Source organism: Phyllostomus hastatus, unplaced genomic scaffold (genome assembly GCF_019186645.2).
Source record: "Phyllostomus hastatus isolate PE091 unplaced genomic scaffold, TTU_PhHast_1.1 phas_scaffold_93, whole genome shotgun sequence".
NCBI lineage: Eukaryota > Metazoa > Chordata > Mammalia > Chiroptera > Phyllostomidae > Phyllostomus > Phyllostomus hastatus.
The window spans coordinates 19,113,800-19,140,240 of NW_025334042.1; the positions used below are offsets into that span (position 1 = coordinate 19,113,800).

The 26,441-nt window shown below is 36.7% G+C and overlaps 1 protein-coding gene across 1 annotated transcript in view; it reads right to left on the minus strand.

The window, feature by feature from the left end:
- Positions 1-26,441, minus strand: part of SP1 (Sp1 transcription factor) — a 38,015-nt gene that overhangs the window by 5,769 nt on the left and 5,805 nt on the right. Inside the window, exons 4-5 of the mRNA XM_045829067.1 lie at positions 3,062-3,230; positions 786-985 (exon numbers count right to left, since the gene is read on the minus strand). Coding sequence (XP_045685023.1) covers positions 786-985; positions 3,062-3,230 — 369 coding nt within the window. The remainder of the gene's footprint in view (positions 1-785; positions 986-3,061; positions 3,231-26,441) is intronic.

Consider the following 26,441-nt stretch of genomic DNA (forward strand, 5'->3'; position numbering starts at 1 on the left):
CTTCACACCACAAACCCAAGAAGGAGAAAGTGTCTGTGGCCCTGCATTCTCAGCCCAAGTCCCAATATTCACGCTTCCTGGACAAACTTAATTGCCCACACCTGAACCAAACATCCTGTGGGGAAGGGATACATCAACTGGTTTAAGCCAATCATGACCCATTCCTAGAGCTGGGGGTAGGGTCAAACCCACCCAAACCACGTAACAAAGAACAGAGACAAAGGGACTGCTTTCAAAAGAAATCTGGTATTCTGCGAGGAGGGGAATAAATAAAGAAAAAAAAAGGAAAGAAGGAGGGATGCCTGGTCCTCGGAAAGGAAAGAATATAGCAGAAAAGCCTGACAGGACTAAGACTAACAAGAATAATGGAACCCTTCAAAATTCCACTCAAAACCTAGTTCCGTCCTCCCTATTTTTTTTTTAATTTTAAAAAATTGATTTGAGAGAGAGAGGAAGAGAGAGAAAGAGAGACAGAGACAGAAACATCATTTTGTTGTTCCACTTATTTATGCATTCACTGGTTGATTCTTGTACGTGCCCTGGCCGGAGACTGAACCCGCAACTTTGGAGTGCTGGGACAATGCTCTAACCAACTGAGCTATCCCAGCCAGGGCCCCAGCTCCTTCCTTCTTACAGGTTTTCTAGATTAACTCCAATTCCACTTGTGATTCATACATTTAGTTCCGAACATAATTTGCTCATAATTTTTAGTAATTTCATAGATATATTTTGTGCCTTTCTATCTGGTCTATTACTATTTTTTTCTTCCCCAGGATCCCACTCACCTGTGTGCGTGCGTTTGTGCCTTTGTAGCTCATCTGAACGTGTGAAACGTTTCCCACAGTATGACCAGGTACACATGAATGGCCTCTCTCCTGTATGCCAACGCAAGTGTGCCCGTAAGTGTGAGGTCTTGCCATACACTTTGCCACAGCCTTGAATGTGGCAAATGTGCTGTTTCTTTTTGCCAGGATCCCCAGAGCCTCTGTAAGTGAAAACACAACTATTCATCATTCATTCCAGAGATAAAAATTAAATAACCACAAAGTGTCAACAGCAATTACCCCACCCACTCAAAACTAACCCAAATTTTCTTGTTTAAAGGCTTCTCTTTATTATCAAAAGATAAATCTCAGTCGACTCTGGTTCTTTTTTGTTTTTAAGGTTTTATTTATTTATTTTTAGAGAGAGAGAAAAGGGGAGAGAGATGGAGAGAAACATGAATGTGTGAGGGATACATCTCATGCCCCCAACCAGGGACCTGGCCCGCAACCCAGACATGTGCCCTGGCTGGGAATCGGTTCACAGGCCAGTGCTCAATTCACTGAGCCACACCAGCCAAAGCACGACTCTGGTTCTTACCACCCAAAATTCAACTTGTAGGTTTCCTCTCAACCAACATTTGCTCTTTTCTGTTTTCCTGTTCCTTATTCAATTTTGATGTTTGAAGAAATAATCATTCTCATGTGATTTCTTCTATTTAAAAAAAATTTAAGTCTCAATACATGCATTTTCCATAGAAACTACTGTGCATATGGTGGTATTTTTGGCTAGGACCTTGCTTATGACAAAAGGTCTCTCCATTTAAGCACTTTGTTAAGAACTTTAAGGAAAATATTTTACACCTATAAAACTTTTTTCCTAAAATAAAACTCAAGAGCCAAATGGTAAAGATTAAAACCTGAAAAGCTGGACCAATATCAGGGGCTTCAATGGAAGAGGAAGATGGGCTGAAAAAAGTCAATAAAGGACAATAAGAACCCTAACTAATTCAAGGTATGTAGAAAAAAAAAAAAAATCCCTGTATGGAGCAGATCCTAAGTTCCTCTCTCAGGGATCAGCTCTGAAACATTTTTGCTAAACCAAATTTTTCCATGTGTCATTCATTAACAGGCATTGGGGAGATTTCCAAGAGGGACTTTTCTTGGGTTTTAACAGCACATATTAGCAGAAAGAAAAAAAACAATGAAAATGAAATCACATTTAGGTGAGAATCAGAGTTCTTCAGAAATTTAAATCTACTTTAAGCTTTGTTAGAGAGAAACACTATTATACTCAGTGCTTTTTTAAAAAAAAAAATATTTATTTATTTACTTTTAGAGAGAGAAAGGAGGGAGAAAGAGAGGGAAAGAAACACCCATGTATGGTTGCCTGTGGTTGCCTCTCACGTACCTTCTATTGGGGACCTGGCCCACAACCCAGGCATTTGCCCTGACTCAGAATCAAATGAAGTGACCCGTTGGTTCTTAGGCTGGTGCTCAATCCACTGAGGCACACCAGCTCAGTGCTTTTAATTAAGCTTGTTCCTGTAATGTAGTGCTAAGCTATAAATAACTCAATTTATTTTTTGTTTCAGTACTTTTCTTATTTTTGTGCTTATTTTTATTAGGACAAAACTTTAACAGATTTTTTCCCCAAAGACATATAAACAACTATTTAACTTTCTATTCTCTCAAAAGCTGTGACTTGAAGGAAAAGAACAGAACTTGGAACTCTCCAGACACAATATTGAATAGCAGACACTAGTGCTGAGAAAATCAGTACTTTGTTCTGTAGGACATGTTAAGAGTCTCTGATGGAAGAATTTTCTACCTGGACTGGGCATTTTTTGTCTATTTTGAGGGAAGATAAGACTCTGGAAAACTCTTATTCTCAGACAGCCACTGTAAAAACACATTAGTGTAGGTATTATTTTCTCTCTGCAACACTGTTTTACAAGCAACCTTGTTAAAACCATCTCAAAAACAGACATATGGTAATAATCATTAGACCAGCTGGCTCCATCTGATTTCCTTATCTGTAGGAGAAAGCAGGCATCTATTAAGGCCCATGGTCTTAGAATTGATGAAAGAATCAGAGCTAGAACCATTAGATCCTATAATATAACCTAATCAAAAGTATTGTGCTATCTCTGATTGCTTTGCAATATTGCCAAGTCTTAAATGTCAAAAGAAAAAAAATAAACCCTCCTCTTACCTCCAAATCCATTAATTTTTCATTCTTTATTGTAATTACATTATATCTTTACATTACTCTTAAGATACTGGCTGGGTCAACTTACCTTCCTTCACTGTCTTTACAGTAGGGGCAGGTGCATGCTTCCCTCCGGGTCCTCCGACCAGCCTGGGGTTGGGGATCTGGGCTGTTTTCTCCTTCCTCTCCTCCTGCTGCATCATCATGTATTCCATCACCACTGGCCCCATGGAGGCCAAGCTGAGCTCCATGATCACCTGAAATTAAGAGTAAAGAATCAAGGTGGGAAACAGGAGAGGTCATCACAGCTGCAGGCATTTCACTGACTACATTTACAGCACCATTTCTTCACAGCTTTGAAGTTACATTCATTTGTATCACCCATACTTGAAATCTCAAGAATCGTTGCTGAAAATACAAAGAGTCAATTAAATACATGAAAACTGGGTCAATCTCATTCAAGTTTTAAAATGCAACTCTATTTATACTGGACTTTTGCAATTTTTCACCTCAGATTACAAAAAGTTAAAACTAGTAATGCACAGAATTGGCACGGTATGGGAAAATAAGTATTTTTACATATAGGTGGTGATAAATTAGAACAACCTTTTTGAAGGCAAATTTGGCTTTATTATTAAAAATTTAGCCCTGGCTGGTATGGGTCAGTGGATTGAGTGCCTGCCTGTGAATCAAAGGGTTGCTGGTTCAATTCCCAGTCAGTGTACATGTCTGGGTTGTGGGCGAGGTCCACAGTAGGGGGTATGCAAGAGGCAACCACACACTGGTGTTTCTCTCCCTCTCTTTCTCCCTCCCTTTCCCTCTCTCTAAAAATAAATAAAATTTGAAAAAAGAAAATGAACAGCTTTATCTTAAAATGTGGCATTGGTTAAGCAATGAAATAAATTAAAGATTTTCCTTTCCATGATGAAAATAACTAGTAAACCAAAGTTTAATGATGGTCTTGCCCAACCCAGTGGTTGCCTCTGGCATCAGTTTCTGAAATAGTTATGGCAGTTATGCACCTTTTCAGTTTCCTCAAAGTGAAAAAGTGTGTGAAGTCACAAACTTTCAAGAAGACCACCATGTTAAGTCAAACACCCTATCATTCTTCGAGAAAAAACTTGGTCAATACTAAAATGGAGTGAAACAGAAGCCTCCTCCATAATTTCCAAAAGGTTCCCATATACTCCCCTATTCATCTGAGCTCTGGAATAATTTCGGGAACATGTGTTCTTTAATTCAGCAAGTATTTATACAGTAAAACTAAATTTTAAAACTATACCTATATAAAGCATACACTGGGTTTTCTGAATATGCTTCATTTTACACAATAGATTTAGTCCATAGTAGTATATATCTCAGCCTATTAAGTATTTGTGTATCCAGCCATGTTAAAACAGAATACTGGTAACATACCACTTATATATGAGGAACATTAGGTATCCAGAATTCCCTGCCAGATCAAGAAAGAAAAATATCTCTAGGAACAGAAATAGATGATTCATAATACATGGTGCTGTATCTTTCCAAATAATAATTTTATTAATCTGGTTCCCCAGTACAAAGTGAATTAGACATAGCAATGTAGAGAAAAAGGAATAGAAAATTTGTACTAAAAAAAAAAAGAGATTAAGAGTTCTTTTTATTTTAAGATTTTATTTATTTCATTTTAGACACAGGGGATGGAAGAAAGAAAGGGAGAGAAACAGCAATGTGTGGTTGCCTCTCTTGTGCTCCCTACTGGGGACCTGGCCTACAACCCAGGTATGTGCTCTGACTGGGAATTGAACACGTGACCCTTTGGTTCACAGGCCAGTGCTCAGTCCACTAAGCCACCATCCAAGTCCACCAGTCCACCAGCCAAGGCTATTTTTTAAATACTGTATTTATTTATTTTTAGAGAGAGAGGAAGGAAGGAGACAGGGAAGGAGAGAAACACTGATGTGTGAGAGACACATTGACTGTTGCCTCACACACACCCAACTGGGAACATGGCCTGTAACCCAGGTATGTGCCTTGACTGGGAATTGAACTGGTGACCCTCTGGTTTGCAGGGTGGCACTCATTCTACTGAGCCATACCAGCCAGGGTGAAAATTTGTACTTTTAATGACAGAAAAACTGACAACTGGAAGTGACAAAATGTAATACCAAATAATACATATAGATGGTCCCCAAATTCATTGTTATTTTACTACTTGGTTACTCTTGAGATACAATTAATGTAGGAAAGAAAAAATAAATGCTTGATTCTGTCAATTACTAGTTTTCAAAATACAGTAGCTTGGTTTCCTAAAATCCTTGAAGAGTGACCAGCCAACCCTTGGCCAGGCAGCTCGGTTGGTTAAGAGCATCTCCCCAGTATGCTAAATATATAGATTTGATCCTTAGGGCAATACAAGAAATAACTGATGAATGTACACAAATAAGTGGAACAACAAATCAATGATTTTTCTTCCTCTCTTTATATTTAAATCAATAAATTAAAAACAAACAAAACAACAAAACAAAACAAAACAAAACAAAAAACCCTTGCTGGTATGGATCCATGGATTGTGCACGGCCTGCAAACCAAAAGATCACCAGTTTGATTCTCAGTTAGTGCACAGGCCTGAGCTGTGGGCCAGGTCCCCACAGCACACTGGGGGTGTGTGAGAGGCAACCAATCAATGTGTCTCTCACACATTGATGTTTCTCTCTCTGTTTTTCTCTTCCCCTCTCTAAAAAAAAATTTTTTTTAATCTTAAAAGAAAAAGTGATGAATCACCAAATTTTTCTTGAAAATCAAGTTTATTGAGATATAATTTACAAACAATGAAAATTTACCTTTTTAATAAATTTAGACCAGGGTTCTCAAATGGGGCCATTTTGCTCCCCAAGAGACATCTGACAGTGTCTGAAGACATCTTTCACTGTCAGGTCTGGCATCTAGTGCTGCTAATAAACATTCTATAATGAACAGAACAGCCTGTTCCCCCCACAAAATGAAGAATTATTCAGTTCAAAATTGCTAAGGTTAAGAAACCATGGTTTAGACAAATGTATACATATACAGTAAGTAGTATAACCACCAATACAAGCAAGATATAGAATATTTCCACCACCTCAAGTAGTTCTCTCACCCCTAAGCAGTTTTCTCTGCATCAACATGAACTCATGGATTTAAACATATTTGATACTTCAATCCATTGTATATTTTTATCCTTATTGATGCTCAAACTGTCCTATACTTGGCCATAGAGAAATACCAAGTTGGCTTGTGTATTCTATGACAAGCTATCCTATGTTTAATATTGATTTCCTGCTCTAAATCTAGGATTAGCTATTGTCAAGTATTCCTAGTTTCTTTTTTCTTTTTTTAATATTTATTGACTTTAGAGAGAGGAAGGTGGGGGCGGTGGAGGGGGAGAAGAAAAAGGGAAGAGAGAGACTGATTTGTTGTTCCACTTATTCAAATGTGCATTGGTTACTTCTTGTATGTGCCCTGATGGTGGAGATCAAATCCACAACCTTGGCATATTGGGACAATGCTCTAATAAACTGAGCTACCCAGCTAGGGCCTAGTTTCTTTGAATGGGAAATTAGTATTTGGATACCACAATCTGATTCTCTAGTCATTTTTAGTTATTTGAAACTCTAGTGAATTCCATAGGAAGGGATCATGTGAACACTATTTTCTGAATTCTTTTTTTTAAAGATTTTATTTACTTATTTTTAAAGATGTTATTTATTTATTTTTAGAGAGAGGGGAAAGGAGGGAGAAAGAGAGGGAAAGAAACATTAGTGTGTGGTTGCCACTTGTGCACCCCCTACTGGGGACCTGGCCTGCAACCCAGGCATGTGCCCTAACCTGGGAATTGAAACCAGCAACCCTTCGTTGGCCAGTGCTCGATCCACTGAGCTGCACCAGTCAGGGCTATTTTCTGAATTCTTATATGTTAGTATTACATTGTCTAGTCTTTAAATACTTGGAGGTCTATTTATCTGGATATAAAATTCTTGGTTCATGTTTAGCTTCCTTGATTCTCTTAAATATTAAGCCACAGTATTCTGACACTAAACAAACTGCCACAAAGTCTAGTGATACTCCACTTTCCTTCCTTTATAAGTGATTAGGTGCTTGTTGTTGTTTTTTTTTTTTTTTTAATGGATGCTCAAATGATTTTTCCCCCTTAAAATCTACTAGTTTTACTAGGCTATTCTGGGTCGATTTCCCCTGGTACACTGAGAAAGTTTTCTTTCTGTCCCATGGGTTTCATTTTCTTCCTTGAGGGCTTTGTTCACATAAAATTTGGCTCTTCATTGCCCATATTTTATGTGATTTTTCCCCCAATCTCTTGTACTTCTTTTTTATTTAAAAAGCCTCCCTTTTCCCGCTACATATAAAAATTGTGCTTTATTTTGTCTTTTTATTATGTGTTATGCTTATTTCTTTTTAGTTTCATATTTATTTCTAAAATAATTTTTTCCTTATTTCCATTTTATTTTCCTGAGGTCTGTCACTTCTCTTTTCAAATTCTCCTTTTCTCTAATCACCTCATTTCTGAGATTTTTCTAATTTGAATTTGTACTTTCAGTAACTTCTTTCATTTCCTTAAATTCTTTTAGCTCATTTTGAATTTTTCACCTATTTTGTGGGCATATTTTTTCAGGGTCTTTTCACTGTTGGAAGGACTTTTTTTTCTTCTTCTTTCTGCTGTTGCTAGTATCTTTTGCTGTCACAATTTCATATGGAGTCAGACTTATTTCTAAAGTAAAATGAGTTTTCTTGAAATTTTAGGGGCAAGGGGTAGAGCCAGGATGGCTTTTGTAATCTTCATAGCTTTAGAAATTCTTCTTTTCTAGTTTTTGCAAAGTGATTAAAACAGAAACAAAAAAACAACCATAACTCTTCATTCTTTCTGGTATCTACCCCTTTTTTCTCTGTCTTGCTCAAGGTGGATTCTACTCCTAGAAGTTTCCCCTCAGTGGTAAGTTTTGTGTTAGAACTTCATTTTGTTAATTTCAAAAGCTGTCAAACTCTATCCCCATGCCCTTTAGAAGCCCTTCCTAGTTTCACTTACTGTTCCAGATGTTCTCCAGTGAACATCTGTCGGTGATTTAGAAGTTCTCCTGCTCTCAGGGCAATGAGAAGCCCTGTTGCCTTCCCTCTGCTTCCTTCCCTTCACAAATGTCAGTAATCTGTAGATCTTATATAGACTTGTGTTTTTTGTTTTCAAGATAGAGAGAATGGGGGTGGTGAAAAGGGAGAGAAACACTAAGTTGCCTCTCCTAAGTGTGCTGACCAGGGACCAAACCAGAAACCTAGGCACATGCTCTAACTGGGAATAGAACCTGCAACTTTTAGGTTTATGGATGATGCTCCAACCAACTGAACCTCACCAGTCAGGGCTATAGATCTTATAGTTTGTTCCCACCTGCTGGTTCATTGTAGATATATAGTTTCATTGTAGAGTTGTGGGTTTGCTCTTCTCATTTCTCCAGCTATTGTAATTTTTTTGTTTTATAATAATTTTAGATTTATAGAAATACTGCAAAAAGTTCTTGTGTATTCTTCACCCAGCTTCTCTTAATGTTAACACTTTATACACAACCAAGGTACATTAGTCAAAACTAATAAATTAACATTAGTACAATACAAGTAACTAGACTATAGACTTTTTTGAATTTCACCAGTTTTTGTACTAATGTCCTTACTCTCTTTCAGCATCCCATCTAGGATATCACATTACATTTAGTCATCACGCCTCCTCAGACTCCTCTGATCTAAGACAGTATCCTAGTCTTAGATGAACTTAACAGTTTTGAAGACTACTGGTTGGTATTTTGCAGAACATCCTCCATTTGAATTTGTCTGGTATTTTCTCATTAGACTAGAGTTACTGGTTTGGGGGAAAAATACCACACAAGTGAAACGTACCCTTCTCATCACATCATATTAGCAGGTAGATGATACCAACATAATCCGTTTTTAGGAGGAAGTTCTAGAAGACTTCTTTTAAAAGTTTAATAGAAAAATGAAGCCATCTAAAATAATTATTTAGGTGGACTCATCGTTCACTTTTGTGGTTGTTTTAGTGGTATGTGTATGTATACACACTATACCATGGTGCTCAACAGCAGATACTACTACTTGTTCCCAGTTTTCATTATCTCCTTCCTTCCTAAAAGCTGCCTAATTTTGTTCAGGGTAACAATATTCCAGTTAAAAATATTCTCCTTCTGCACTGGCTGGTATGGCTCAGTGGACTGAGCACCACCTTGCAAACCAAAGGGTCACTTGTCAGAGTACATGCCTGGGTTGTGGGCCAGGTCCCCAGTAGGGGGCATGTGAGAGGCAACCCCACATTGATGTTTCTCTCCCTCTCTTTCTCCCTCCCTTCCCCTCTCTCTAAAAACAAACAAACAAACAAATAAAATCTTAAAAAAAATATTCTCCTTCCAGGCTCTGACTGGTATAGCTCAGTTTGTTGGGATCATCCTGCAAAAGCAAAAAGTCACGGGTTCGATTCCCAGTCAGGGCACATGCCTGGGTTGCAGGCCTGGTTCCTAGTGGTGGCATGTGTAAGAGTCAACAGATCAATGTTTCTCTCCTCTCTCCCTCCCTTCCCTTCTAAGAATAAATAAGTAAAATCTTACCAAAAAAAATTCTCCTTCCCAGACACTTTGCAGATTAGGAGTCAAACAACAAGATCTTCATCAATCAAGTGTAAAATAAAAATTGCTAAGACTTTCAGGAAAGCTCTTTAAACAGGTACGATTAGGCTGGCTTCTTCTTTCAAACTTCACTTTTCCCTCCCTTTAGCCTGGGAAAAGGCCACAATGACCAAAAGCTGCCTTGAGAGTATCTTTATCCTGGGAAAAGGCCACAATGACCAAAAGCTGCCTTGAGAGTATGGCAACTGTCCCAAATCTAAGGCAAAAAGTAAGCATGGTCAGGTTTCTACAGTTATCTGGAGCTACAACACCAACCTTGGCCTCACTACCTCCAGGCTTCATGTTCTGTGAGATCAGTAAACCCCTACCAGATAAAGCCACTATAATAGATTTTTCTGGTACATAAGCTAAATGTATTTCCCAACTACAGAAAAAGAAAAATAAAGAAACTATGTTTCATTAAAGTTAGTCATGACTATACTGGGCATATCAATTTTTTAAAAAGGTTTTATTTCTTTTTAGAGAGAAGGGAAGGGAGGGAGAAAGAGAGGGAGAGAAACATCGACTGACTGCCTCTAGTGCGTCCCCAACTGGGAACACAGCCCACAATCCAGATATGTGCCCTGATTAAGAATGAAACCAGTGACCCTTTGGTTTGTGGAATAATGCCCAACCCACGGAGCCACACCAGTCAGGATTGGGTATATCAATTTTTGTAAAAACCACATCTCAGTATGTCTTACTAGTATTTTTGTATCACTGTATTTGTGTGTGTGTCAAAATTGGTAAGAGCCATTAACTTTCTTTGTTAAATTCCCAAACTATGCTATAAGTAGGTAAGCATCTAACAAAAAAATTCTGATAATTTTATATTACATTAGACCACACAAAAATAGAGAACAGACACCAGAAACTTATTTCTTTCTGCACCAGAATGCAAGCCCTTGCTAACTCATTAGTAACTTGTGCTCTATACAAATCCATAAACCTTGCTTCTAAACTTATCTCTTCCATATTTAATGTTTCCTGATTATAGAATCACTACAACAAATTTTATACACATGCATATATCAATAATTTGTGAGCTTTGCTATATATAAACTTCCTTTAGGACTTTAATCCCTACAGTGCCCTATACCATGTTGTCTTCCTAAGGGCAGGCTACAGTAAAACTAATATTTACTGTCTGTTGTTCCAGGTATCATACTAAATTCTGAAGATTCAAAGAAATAGTTCTTGCTGTTCAAGAGCTTACAGTTCGCTAGAAAAGAAACATAATTTCAAAACAATGAGGTAAATATTAAAATAAAAAGCATTCAGCCCTGGCTGGTGTGGCTCAGTGGATTGAGCGCAGGCCTATGAACCAAGGGGTTGCTGGTTTGATTCCCAGCCAGGGACCATGCCTGGGTTGCAGGCCAGGTCCCCAGTAGGGGGCATGCGAGAAGCAACCAAACATTAATGCTTCTCTCCTTCTCCTCCCTGCCTTCCCCCTCTCTCTAGAAATAAATAAAATAAATAAATAAATAAAACCTAAAATAAAATAAAAAGCATTCAAAGTATGTTCTAGGACTGAAAAGGGTAATTTCCCTAGTCTGGAATTTCAGAGAAGGCTTGCTTCATACAGGAGCTGACATCTGGGCCAAACTTCAAAGAATGCATAAGAGTTAGCCAGGTGAAAAATGCTGGCAAGGGAAGGTGTCCCTGGCAGACAGAACAGTACGAGCAGAGTAAAGAAATATAGGAGTAGAACATGGTGTGTGGAAATGATGGAGTAGAGACAGAAGATGGAGGTGGAAACATGAACTTTGAAACAGATGATATTAATAGATACAAGACAGGTATTTAAATGACTGATTTTTAAAAAAAGTGATGGTAGAGAAAGTATGGACACCCTCTTTTACACACCTCTCAGCCTGAGTGTACAAAAGCATATAGCAGGGAAAAGCATGGTGTGTGTGTAGAACATTTTGGCAATATAGATCAAATCTTTAAGATGTGACTAATCTTTAAACTAGAAAGTATATTTCTAGGAATAAGGACATTTGCTAGATTGTATTAAGCTTTGGGGATAGTTTGATATAATCCCGACCTTTACAGAACTCCTACCTTACTGGAAACACAAAATGAAATCAACAAGTGTAATATTTGCCCTATAACTTATATTGTAAAACACTAATAAAATGATAAAAGTTGTATAAGAGTTGAGAGGGGGAGTATTAGAAGAAAGAAAAGTGAAATACTCTGGGCTATTCCATTAGAAAATGGTGAGAGATAATAAAGGTCTAAAGTAGAGCAGTGGTTCCAGTGATAAGGCATAAATAAAAATTATTTAGGAATAAGCCTTACCAGGTGCAGCACTGGCTCAACACACCACAGTTGCAGGTTTGATCCCCAGTAAGGGCACATACAAGAATCAACCAATGAATGCATAAGTAAGTGTAACAACAAATCAGTGTTTCTCTTCCTCTAAATCAATTTCTTTTTAAGTTTAAAAAACATTTTGGGAAAAAAAAAGGCAAGAGTTTAGTGGCTCAATACAAGGAACTTCAAAGTTTCTGGGATATAAGTGAAATATAGCAAGACTGCCAGGGATATAAACAAAAGAAAGGCAACAAATATGTTTAAGATCTTTCAAAGATACAGGCTAAAGTACTCATTAAAGCAAAATCTAATCCAGTAGCTCTAACCCTAGGTATATAATAAAAAGAAATAAAAACATATGTCTAACATAAATATTCAGAGCAGCCCTGGCTGGGTGGCTTATTTGCTTGGAGTATCCTCCTGTACACCAAAAAACTGCAGGTTCGATTCCCAGTCAGGGCACATATCTAGGTTGCGAGTTCAATTCCCAGTCTGGGCACATACCAGAGACAACCAACTGATGTTTCTCTATCACATCAATGCTTTTTTTTTTTAATGTTTTTTTTTTAAGATTTTATTTAATTTTAGAGAGGGAAGGGAGGGAGAAAGAGAGAGAGAGAGAAACATCAATGTGCGGTTGCTGGGGGCCGTGGCCTGCAACCCAGGCATGTGTCCTGACTGGGATTTGAACCTGTGATGCTTTGGTTTGAAGCCTGCGCTCAACCCACTGAGCTATGCCAGCCAGGGCACATCAATGCTTTTTTTTTGTCTCTCAAATCAACACACAACCTTGGGTGAGGATTACAAAAAATCCATAGCGACATTATTCATTAATAGCCAAAACCCAGAAATAACTCAAATGTGTATCAACTCACAAATGAATAAACAAAATGCGGTATATTCACACAATGAAGTATTATTTAACAATAAAAGACTAAATACTGATACATGCAACATGGATGAATCCTGAAATTATGTTACACAAAATAAGGCAGTCACAAAAGACCCCATGTTGGATAATTCCTTTTAGATGAAATGCCCAGAATTGGCAAATCCATAGAGATGACCAGTAGATGAGTGGTTGCCTTGGACTGGGGATGAGGGGTGAGAATGGGAAACGACTGCCAGTGGGCCATGTGGTATTTCTTTTTGGAGTGATGAAAATGTTCCTAGGTTAAACTGCAGTGGTAGTTGTACAATTCTGTAAATATACTAAAACCCACTGAACTGTACATTTTATTTAATTTTTTTTTACTATTTATCCTTTGAACTGTATATTAAAAATGGGTGAATTATATGAGTTGATGTTCAATAAATCTGTTTTAAAAAGCAAACTATAGTTAAAAAACTTTTTTTTAGAGGCTGGAAGAACACAGAGAAAAGGTTCAAAGGGGAAAATTGAAAAGAAAAAAGATAAAACAAACAACCTAAATTGCAGGGGGAGGAGCACCACAGAAGAAGAGAGAAGGATAATATTTATTTTATTTCAACAAATCTAGATGGTGTAAGGCTCAGACACAAATCTTACTTTCAAAATAACTCTAGATATCTCCACCCTCATCACACTTCAAAAATAATTCCAGGCAGATAGAGTCCAATGTCTGGAAAGAAAGACTGGCAAGAAATTAAAAAACAATAACACTGGTTTCTTTAAATGATAGGTTGCCTTCTTTGTATTTTTCCAAATGAAATATAATAAAAAATAAAGAAAGGAGAGTTAAGTATGTGCATACATATGTTTAAATGTGAAGAAAACAAACTTTTAGAAGGCATTTTTGTATCTTTTATGTTTCTAATTAATTAAAAAAATCACAAAAATACAAATTCATCTGACATAAAAAAATGGAAAGCTCCTGTATTAAAAAAATACAAGTAAAGTGGATTGAGCGCGGGCTGGGAACCAAAGTGTCCCAGGTTCGATTTCCAGCCAGGGCACATGCCTGGGTTGCAGGCCATAACCCCCAGCAACCACACATTGATGTTTCTCTCTCTCTATCTTCCTCTCTTCCCTCTCTAAAAATAAATAAATAAAATCTTTAAAAAAAAAATACAAGTAAGAGCTTAAGGAAGTTGTTTTCAGCAAATTTTTAAAACAATTGTGGGTGGGAGGGCGTGGGCAGGGTGGAGGGGAGTAAAGGGGGAAAATGGGACAACTGTAATAGCATAATCAATAAAATATATTTAAAGAAAAGACAACAACAACAATGAATTTCCTTCCTGGCTGGTGTGGCTCAGTGGATTGAGTGTTGGCCTAGGAAGCAAACGGTTGCCAGTTGATTCCCACTCAGGGCACATGCCTGCATTGTAGGCCAGTTCCCTAGAAGGGGGCGTGAGAGAGACAACCACACACTTGTGTTTCTCTTCCTATCTTTCTCCCTCCCTTGTCCTCTCTCTAAAAATAAAATTTTAAAAAACCCACAAATTTCTTTATTAAAAAAAAGGAGCTCAAGCAAAAATATTATCATCATGCCAGTAGATGAATCAATTGATATAACTTCTAAACAAGCAGAAGAAAAAATATTCAACATCACTAGTAATCAGAAACACAAAAACTTAACATTTAGGGAAAGGTTAGTGTTCATAAAAATGTCCATAATTGTACTTGAACAACAATAAAAAAAATGTTAAATGTTTAAAAAAGTCCATAATTGGAAAACACCATTTAAACAGACACTAATCAATAAATTATTTATAGGGAAGGGGGTGAGTGGAGGTGGAAGAGGGTATAGGGCGGATAAATGGTAATAGAAAAAATATAGTAAGATAAATTTTAAAATTAAGAAAAATTACAAATCATTTACAGTAGCAATATAAGAAATGGGTTAAAACATATACATTAAAAAAGTTGTTAAGTAACCTGATGGAATATTAGGCAGTCAGTAAAATTTATGGTTAAGCGAAATATAACAACTTGAGAAAATGCTTATGTCATATTACTAAACCAAGGAAAAATCAGATGCATACTGTAATAAAGCTATGATAAAGAAATACATACATTAAAATTTAAATAAAGTAGAAGAAAACATACCAAACTGGTGAATGTGATGGGGAGTGCTATTAGTTTTGTTTCTTCTCTTTCCTATTCCTCATATTTTCATAATATAACTTTTATCATTAAAAATACCTACATAGCAAAAAAAAAAAAATTCAGCCTGCATATCTCGCCCCTTTATGGTACATTAAGTTTTTTATAGCTTTAGGAACTGGCTGGCTGTTCACATCTCAGAAAATGGGTAGCTTTCCCTAAGTGGAAGGCAATCAGCACAATGATGGCAAACGCTCTCACCAGTAGATGTCACTGTAATTAAGTGATAGATGGGTGTTTTTAAAGTCCACCTCCCAGACAAGAGGTTTAAGAATAACAAACAAACAAAAAAAAAAAGAGTGGGAGGACACACAAATTTTAAATGGAAGGCCATCTGAGAAAGGATAATTCAGCAGTTTCTCCAACAAAACAAGGTATTTTTTCAGCTACAGTAATGTTTCCTTTCTAAACACTCTAGAGTGTTTTGTTATCCATCATAAATTCAGAGGTATAAATTTCCCTACTTTTCATGTCCAAGAATCCAAAAGATTTCAAAATTTAATCATTAGTGACAGGCTGAAATTCTTCTAAATTCCAAAACTTTCACCTGCTCCCCACCTCTGTCAACATTATTCTACAGTGAAAATTGTTTTTCAAGACAGAGAAATAGCCCTGGCTGGCGCAGCTCAGTGGGTTGAGCTCGGGCTGCAAACCAAAGTGTCGCAGGTTCGATTCCCAGTCAGGGCACATGCCTGGGTTGCAGGCCATGGCCCCCAGCAACCGCTCACTGATGTTTCTCTCTCTCTCTCTCTCCCTCCCTCCCCTCTCTAAAAATAAATAAATAAAATCTTTAAAAAAAAAAGACAGAGAAATAAACAAGAATTATCTTTTCCTTCAACTCTCAGCATAGTGATGGTTTCCTGGGGAAAGAGACTCACTTTAATATCTCTCCCCAAACTAGCTATAATTATGAATTATCATTCAAATTGGCAAGATTTAAAGCTCATTTAAATATATAATATAGACTTACCCCGAGGAAGCCATGGAGGAGAGGCATAAAGGTTAAGAGGAATATTGCTGTCTGGTTTAGTAAAAGCATGAAAGTGATAAAATAAATAGAAAAATGATAAAATAAACTTGGACTTACTTCATGTCTCCATCATTTCCCTAATTAAAGGAGAGATAAAAACAATCTCCTCCTGTGTTGGGCTTTAAATCAGATTCTTTTGACTGATTTTTTGGATTGTTCGTATGCATCAAAACTGACATTTGAAATTACTGAAGACCCTATGATAATTAAAATTTTAAAAAGCCATTATATACACTGCAATACACTATAATGGCGTAGCTGGACAGACCTAGAATTCAACTCTGGTTTCACCACTGACTAGCTGGGTAACCTACCTGAGCCTTACCTTCCTCATCAGCAAAAATGATATAATTATATTGGGCTAACTAATACATTAGTAAAGCACAGCTAGCACTGTTTCTGGCACACAGGAGATACTCAATAAGCACTGTATACTATGGGGAACAAAGGGGCTAAACATACTTTTAATGTTTTTTCTCCCATCTAGACATACCCCTTTACAACACCCACAGTATTTCATTTTAAATTTATCAAGGGGAGTTGTAACATCAAATTCAATTATCAATGTCTCTAGAATAGCAGCAATAAAGGAATACTGTAAAAGAAACAAAAAATAGCCCTAGCTGGTGTGGTTCAATGAATTGAATGCCAGACTGTGAACCAAAGGGTCACTTGGGTTTGATTCCCAGTCAGGGCACGTGCCTGGGCTTCTAACCAGGTCCCCAGTTAGGGACGTGTGATTGGCAACCACACATTGATGTTTCTCTCCCTCTCTTTCTCCCTCCCTTCCCCTCTTTCTAAAAATAAATAAAATCTTAAAAAAAAACCAAACACACATACACAGCCATCTAATATTTTGTTTCTAAATACTAAATTTACCTTTTTAAAAAAGATAATCATACTAGAACCTTTAAATTATATATAACTTCCACTAAAAATAACTTGTGTTTGATTAGTAATGGAAAAATAACCATTTTTGAATGCCCAGTATTATCTTGAAAGAAGAGAAAAACAGTGAGGATGAAATTTCATCTTTTCAAAAAATTTTCTGGATAAAATATAGCGATGAGATGTTGTATGATAATAAAAGCATGAAAGAATGATGAAGCAACCTTGGCTGGTGTAGTTCAGTGGATTAACAATGGGCCTGCAAACCAAAGGGTTGCTGGTTGGATTCTCAGTCAGGACACATGCTGGGTTGTGGACCAGGTCCCCAGTAGTGAGCATGCAAGACACAGCCACACATTGATGTTTCTCTCCCTCTCTCCTTCCCTTCCCCCCTCTCTAAAAATAAACAAATAAATATTTTTTTAAAAATGAAGCAATGTAGAGATGTACATAGGAAAGATAAGTACAGAACACTCTAGTATCCCAGACACTGTCCCCCACTCACAAGACCAAATTCAGAAAAATGAATAACAGTAGCCATCTATCATGTTCTGTGAATAAGGTTTCTTAAAAATATTTATAGTACTTACTAACAGTAATGGAATCCTAAAAGGTCGCAAACATCCAAAATCCTACTACCCCATCAAATGAACTATTATCACTTTTTCATCTTCCCCTTACTATTCATATGCATAAACTTTACCTATTTGCAATCATAATAGTTACATTATGCATAATAATCTGAATTAACATTAAATAAGTAATGTAAGATCCACACCATCCTGATGCCTGAAGTGACCATGTAAACAGGCACTACATGTTAGGTATCTTTTAATGATAAACTCCCTAAATTTATGCATAGCTAATGCCCCTAGTATAATTATATAATCTGATGTACTACAGCTGACATTTCAACCCCTCCATAGCATAAACTCTAAGGTAACTTTCTTTAAAAATATTTTTTTATTTATTTTTAGAGAGGGAGAGAAACATCAATGTGTGGTTGCCTCTCACTCACCCTCTACTGGGGGACCTGGCCAATAACCCAGGCATGTGCCCAGACCAGAATCAAACTAATGGCCTTTCAGTTTGCAAGCCTGCGCTCAGTCCACTGAGCCACACCAGCCGGGGGCCAAAGGCCTTATTCTAAGAAAACAATTCAAAATGAGAAAACTGTATGTCCTATTTTACTTTATATTTAAAATACAGGAAAATTTGAAATCACCTGAGTATCTGACAAAAGAGAAATAACAAATTGTGGCAAACAGCTTGATAGACTATTACATACTAATTAAAAATCACTCCTTAAAAAGTGAGATCCCTTTTAAGGGATCCCTATTACCATTCTATTTAACAAGACAAAAATGAAATGAGGTATAAGTAATAAAAAGGAATAGGTAAAAATATTTGTAGATGATATATAAAAAAGGAAAAAAAATGAACAAACAAAACAAAAAAACTCATGGAGACCTGGCCGGGAAGCTCAGTTGGTTCAAGCATCTTCCCGACACACCGAAGTTGAGATTCGACCCTCAGTGAGGGCACATACAAGAATCAATCGGTGAATGCATAAATAAGTTGAAGAACAGTATGGTGATGAAGGGGTGGAGATGGAAGAGGGTATAGAGGGGATATATGGTGATGGAAAAAGTACAATAAAAAATAAACTATTAAAAAATTGTTAGAGCCTTGGCTGCTGCGGCTCAGTGGATTGAGTACCGGCCTGAGAACTGGAAGGTCACAGGTCCAATTCCCAGTCAGGGCACATGCCTGGGTTATGGACCCCAGTTGTGGGTGTCCAAGAGGCAACTGATGGATGTTTCTCTCATACTTCGATGTTTATCTCCCTCTCTTTCTCCCTCCCTTTCCCTCTCTCTAAAAATAAATATTTTAATAAAACATTTTTAAAAAGTGTTAGAGAGGACAGACAATTTTGTAAGCTTCAATAGTATGTGTAATTATACTGTCCTTTCTAACTGCCTAAAATTATTTCACAATCTTTTTCGAAGTACTTGACCTTTCTGGGGGTTGGGGAAGATAGTGATAGATGAGATGAAATTAGCCTAGAGTGGAAAAGTAAGTAAAACAGTGTTTTAGCAAAACCAAGCTATAAAAAGGTAAAAGGAAAAAAAATATTCATCAAAGTACTCAGCAAGAATATCTTTTAGATTACAAAAACAAGTATAAAGGACACATGGACAAAAACTGGGGGGGCTGGAATTGGGAGGGAGGTGGAGAGGACTGGGTGGGTGGGGTGGGAGTAAAAGATAGAAAATTGTACTTCAACAACAATTAAAATAAAATAAAATAAAATAAAATAAAATAAAATAAAATAGAGCATCTTCTAGGCAAACAGTTCATTGAAACAGCACAGGCATATGCTCTGCACCAAGTTCAAAAGAAATGGGGATAGGGTAGAAGAGTGTACTAAAAAACAAGGGACAGCACTGGCTTATGTGGCTCAGTTGACTGAGTGCCAGCCAAGAGGTTGCTGGTTCGATTCCCAGTCAGGGCACATGCCTGGGTTGTAGGCCAGGTCCCCAGTAGGGGGTATGTGAGAGGCAACCACACATTGATCTTTCTCTTTCCCTTCCCCTCTCTCTAAAAAATAAACAGAATCTTTAAAAATAAATAAGTAGAACCATTCATATGCAGTAGGTCTCCATTTTAGCTTGGGCCTCATAATAGTTTTGAATCACAACTAGAAAAGCCTTTGAAACTTGAGTTCATAAGTGAACAGAAAGCTTATATTTTCCAAGTATAATTTTTATATATTTCTGTCCTCTAGGTACATTCTTGTAGAGCATGCAGCACAAAATAGCATGTATCGCCAAACAATCCTCTATTTCGGTCCTGGGATACCTTGCTTAAATGAGGGATCTTGAGATGATGCAACATTAGTAGTCTTTTAGTAACATTCTCATTAAGGGAATCATTCTGGACAATGCTATATGTAGTACTGAGGCTTTAAGGGAGCTAAACAAAATGAAAAGTTTACTGTAGGTCTGATACTTAGCATTTTGGAAAGGGACAAATTTCTTGGCTGTTAACACTTTTAAACAGCATCAAATTCCTTTGCAAGCAAACCAATGATTAAAGCCATATAGTCCATGGAGTACAAAATTTCAATACCAAAAAAGAACTGCAGGAAATGAAGATTCCTGTTTCATGTTTCATGTAACCCCCATTACAACTGCCTATTTCTTAAGGGTTTAAAAATTTTTTTTTTCTATTTACTTATTTTTAGGGAGAGGGGAAGGAGAAAGAGAGGGAGAGAAACATCAATGTGTGGTTGCCTATCGTGCACCCCCCTCCCCCTGGGGACCTGACCCACAACCCAGGCATGTGCTCTATGACTGGGAATTGAACCAGCAACCCTTTGGTTCACAGTCCAGCATTCAATCCACTGAGCTACACAAGCCAGGGCTTAAGCTTAAATGCTCATTTCCTACATTTTTATAGTAAAGCACATCTAGATTATATGATATGACAAATATTTTGTAATGTCTCCATTATGATTACTGCAATAAAAATTTTAAGACTTAAGTCAATTAGTTGTCAGAATGTTTTCAGAAATAAATCAAAGAACCATCAGTAATTTAAGTCTAGATGCATCTGAATTTGTTTCACATTTCAGTTAAAAATAATACAATGTGAGCATATGTTAGTGTTTTATTAACACAGCTCTGAAAATTTAGGGGAGGGAAAAAAAAAAAGATAGCTCTAACCAGGCATTTAAGTAAAAGATTAACTACCATTACACTTAGACACTTGACCATGCTGCAGTTTCCTAAATACCTGTATAAACTAGAGATGAGAATATTCATTTTCTAGGGCTCAGGGGTGTCATTTAATTAATTCCAAAAAGGGAAATGCTTGCCAGTAATAAGCCATCTTTGCTTTCTGTGGTCTCCTACGTATAAGTAATCAAAACAAGGAGATAAGCAATTACCAGTCACTAAGAATGATTTATCTTTAAAAGGTATGTTCAATGCCCTGGCCAGGTGGTTGGAGTGTGGTTCAGGTCACCAAAAGGTTTCAGGTTCGATCTCATACCTATGCTGCAGGTTCGAATCCCAGTCGGGGCACATACAGGAAGCAACTGATGTACAAGAGAGAAATTGATGGTTCTCTCTCACATCAGTGTTTCTCTCCCCTCACCCCCTTTCCTCTCTCTCTAAACATATCCTCCAGTGAGGATTTAAAAGTATGTAAATAAATAGCATGTTCAAACACACTATATATCATGACAATTTTCTTATCCAATCTTAAACAGCAACAGTTCTTTTTTTCAAGTCTTAACCCTTGAGCTCCATTTTAAGCATCTTATTTTACAAATATTCAAAATTTAAATAATATAAAGCAGGTGGATACAATGTATTAATGATCTTGTTCCACAGGGTTCAGAAATTTGGCATTAATCTTATAAACAAACTGTTCCGATAGAAAAGCTTAAAATGGCTCTGGCCAGGTATGTCAAGTTGGTTAGAGCACTGTCTCAATATGCCAAGGCTACAGGTTCTCTGGTAAGGGCACATACAAGAAACAACCAATGAATGCATAAATAAGGGAAACAACAAATTAATGTTTCTCTTCTCTCATTCTTTAAAAAAAAAAAAAAGCTTAAAATGTAGTTCTGACTAAAAACATAGTATGAATTTTTTAAATAAAAATGTTAGCCCTGGCTGGCGTGGCTCAGTGGATTGAGCTCGGGCTGCGAACTAAAGTGTTGCAGGTTCGATTCCCAGTCAGGGCACATGCCTGGGATGCAGGCCATAACCCCCAGCAACTGCACATTGATGTTCCTCTCTCTCTCTCTATCTCCCTCCCTTCCCTCTCTAAAAATAAATAAATAAAATATTAAAAAAAAATTTTTTTAAAGATTTTATTTATTTTTAGAGAGAGGGAAAAGGAGAGAGCAAGTAAGGTAGAGAAACATCAGTGTGTGGTTGGCTCTCATGCACCCCCTACCCGGGACCTGGCTGGCAACCCAGGCATGTGCCCTGACTGGGAATCAAACTGGCGATGCTTCGTTTCACAGGCCAGCACGCAATCCTCTGAGCCGTATCAGCCAGGGCTGCACATGATAGCGTTTTAAATTACAAATAAATAACCTGATGATATGTAACACATTATCAGGAGACTATAGTACAAATTCAAAATACTTGTGGCCCTATTATTTCATAAACAGGGGTGAATAAAAGTAGGTTTACAGTTGTGAGTACGTGACTTTTTAAGATTTTATTTATTATTTATTAACTTATGAGAAGGGAAGGAAGGGACAGAGGGAGAGAAACAGTCATGTACAAGAGAGAAATTGATCAGTTGCCTCTCCCACACCCCCAACCAGGGACCTGGCCTGCAACCCAAGCATGTGTTCTGACTAGGAATTGAACTGGCGACCTCTCCGTTTGCAGGCCCACACTCAATCCAGGGAGTCACGCCAGCCAGGGCAAGTTTATTCTTGAATATTTTTCATATGAACAACTGTAAACCTACTTTTGTCTGCCTCTGTATTTTGCAGCAACTCTCAGGATTAGCTGTGTGAAAACTGGTTCCCTCGGAAGTGCACTTAGTGTAGGTAACTAGCACAAGAGCAACTGTTGCAATATGAAGGCAGGGACCTTATCTGTTTCATTGAATTCCAAGAGTCTAGGTATTTGACACACAATAGATTTTGCTAATTTACCTATGCATGAAGTATCAAAAATTGGAACCCATTCTGACTATAACTTTGTATCTAATTCTTAAGCCTGCAGGGGCAATTACATTACTACATACACTGGTGTTCAGCAAATGCTTATGTATCAGTAAGTTAACTGCACTGTGAGTATTACTGAATTTCTTAACAGAATTTAACATTAAACAAGGAAGCCATTCAATACCTGATAATCCCAACAGATATTCTTTTAAATGAACACCAAACCAAAAAAATTTCTTTGTAACATGGAAAATTTCCAAATACTTTTCAGAGTTATGGGCTTTTTACCTTCTTCAAGGCAAATGATCTGTCTAAAATTAAAATACATTTTTTTCCATGAGAGTAAGAAGCTGCCAAAGAATTCTAAGCAAAGTACTTTCAGATACACCACCAGTAACCATGTAGACCTGCACAAAATTGGGCCCTATATAGCCTTTAAAAGGGTTGTTAAACCATATACACAACAGAAATGAAAGGAGTAAGGAAAGGAAGGCCCTGAAAGGGAAGTTCCAAAAAAAAAACCATAAAAAACAATAGATAGAAAGCAATAAGGAGATAAAGTTCACTATAAAAATGTCTCAAGCATATCAGGGGAAAAAATAAGAACAGTCTGGAAAACAAATCACATCGTCCCAATTGTAAAAAGGGAGGGTAATACCTCTCATACTCCTCCCATAAGAAACAGCTGACTTTCCCGTGTTCAAAGACTAATTATATGTCTTTGATTTCTTTTGCCATCTCATTCCTCCATTATCAGTCTTCACTATCATTGGTTATTTATATAATATTTAACTTATTAGAGATTAAATAAATTCATATTAATCTGGTTACAACAAATTCTGACTGACAATAAAGTTTATAAAGAAGTTGTTGATTAACCACACGTTTTGCTTCATTTTTTTTCCTATTATCCATTCTGGGCTACAAATATTAATAAAATAACTGAATTGGGTAAAAATACCAAATCCATTCTTCTACTTTATAGAAGTGTATTGAAACAGAAAGGATCCTAATCTGAAGTAAAAAATTTTGTCTCTGTAAATTTTATCAATGACCTTTGGCAAGTCACTGAATCTTCTCTACACCTTAGTTCTGTCAGAATGAAGGCACTGGAGGGGGAAAGATTTACAGTTCTAGTAACAGTCAGTTTAACTGCTATTACCATGGCTAGTCTGGTTTAATTACATTATGTTTGCAAACAGCTATAACTTTTAAACTATCAAAACAGGGTCAATTCAATGAAGAACATACTGAATAATTTAAAAAGATATAACTCAATAGCATTTAACCTGAGATTATTAGCAAGAAGCATTTGCTTGCCTATGAAAACATTTTAAAAATTTTTTCTGAGATGTATATAGGCTTCTAACTTAGTTGTCTCATCTTTTAAAGGGTCTTTGTCGTGACCTAGACATTTTATATTTTAACTCCTTCTTTGAAATTGTTAAATTATTGTTTATTTTGTATATAGATACAACCTGAGAAGGAAGATTCAGGTAAATTAGATAGGGACATCCAAACTTGTCAAACAAGCAATACTGCCCAATTTCCATAAACCATTCAGAGTTTTAAAAACATTGGAACAAAAGCATAAATTGAAATTACAGCCCAGATCTGCAACCAATTAAAAAACACTCATCTACAGAAACTTTTTCAGGGTCTTCTAAGAACAATTCTAAAAACCTCGCATAATATTAACAATCTAGTTACAGTGTGGGCAATAAATTTTAAAATAATCCTTCCCAACACCAGGATCTGTATAATAACTGTTAAATATTAGAGAAAGGGACAGTACTATTGAGACATACCTTCTGTAAGAAATATGAAGAATATGCTTGTTTTTCAATAAAGTGAAAATTTCAACTATTATGCATTGTTTACAGATACCCAGTAACTTACAAAGCATTACTTATGCATTATTTACATAAAGCTTTTCTACAGATGTTCATCTTATAGTTTAAAACATTTTTAAGGAGGGCAAACAAAACAATTAGAAGCAAAGAATGATCAGAATTAAATTATTAGTGGTAACATTTACATGCTACATTTCAAAATGAAACAATTAAAAGGAAAGAGGGATATGAGAACTGAACAGATACTAAAGCTTTCTGAAACACCAGGCACCCTTGTGCTCTTATTTAATTAAGAACTAAAATGGCCACATTACACAATGCAACGTGATTTAACAATGACGTCATTTACCGAAAGCCACCGGATTGAACAAATAGGAGCAACTGAAAAGGGCTGAAGATCTTTTCAAATCAATCAAGATACAGGGTGGCTTTAAAGGAGAACTTTTCTACTTAAAATCACTTAAAAAGCACTAACGTCACTCTAAGAAACGAATGTTTAATAAAGAAAGCAAATGATGCAGAAACATATATTTGATACATTTTATTATTTTAAAATAGAAAATTCTTTCTATTATGACCTTTTGCACTAGAATAATTCTGAACACATTTAAATTATCTAAACCTACTTACCACTAATGTTCAAATGCACCAGTCTAAAATACAAGTTTTTAACAAATTAGGTCTTAGCAATCTGACCCCAAGTTTAGTGACACTGTTGGCAAAACCAACTCTGGTATCACATTCAACTTAACTTCTAAGGAGACATTTTCCTGACCCTGATAAAACCAAACAGATGTGAAATTTTTATTTTTAGTGCCTGAAATTTGCTTCTTGAGTGAATTATAGCCATTGAGGAAATGTGTTCTGCTCTCTTGCCAAAGCCCTGTCCTGCACTCTTTATTAGGCAGAACTCCCACGAAGTTACAAACTCAGTAGGCCCCCACTCAACCTAGGGTAAGAGTTTTCAGGACTTACCCCTTTGTTGGGTGGGGGGAGGGGAGGAACCCTGAAGCTTTAACTGAAAAAACAAAAACAAGGTCTATGAATATAACTACAAAATGAGAGGAAAGGATGCTCATAAAGGGGAAAAGGTGTCAAGAAAAAAAGAAAATGTTGCTGATAACTTCCTAAATAAAACAAAAACTAAGAGCCCATAAATATTTCACTATCTTGAAACTAGTTTACTGGGTGGTCCCTTCCTCACTACCACCCACCAGAGGTGAGCCATGAAAAACACAGGAATACAGAAGTGACTGGTTTGTTTCTAAGTTTGTACCTTTGCCTGTGTATTCAGCAAACAGAAGTAAACAAGGGTGAAAGTCAAAAGAGAACTTAGAAATTTTTAAAAAGATTTTTAAAAAATAATAAAGGTAAACAGACCAGTTGAACATCATGGGAGCTGCAGTCTTTCACAACAGTGTCCCACGTTGTAGGTGCTATCTATCTATTCTACTAATGCCAAGAGGTTGAGTTTTTCTAGTAAAATAACTATATTACCAGAAAAGAGGGTAAAATGAGACACTTTGTAGCAGCCAAGCAACACCTGAACAGCAATAAGCCTCAAGGAAATAATTTTATTATCTTTCATTTAGACTGAAGTCAGATCAATTGAAGGGGAAAAAATGCTGCACAAGTATGACTAACGAAAAAGGAGGAAACTTGTATTTTCAGAAACCACTATTAATGAAGCAAACAACCTCAACTCTCACAAAATGGCCTTTCAGTGCCTCATCATCTCTTTAGTGAATATCAAGCTGCTGCTACCTGAAAAAACACATGGATTTTCTTGAACTCAGAGACCATCAATAACAGCTAGGTAGCACTATCCCATGACATATTAAATGGCAGACTTCCCCAGAGCATGATTTAGCAATGAGAGCACCTCATAACTATC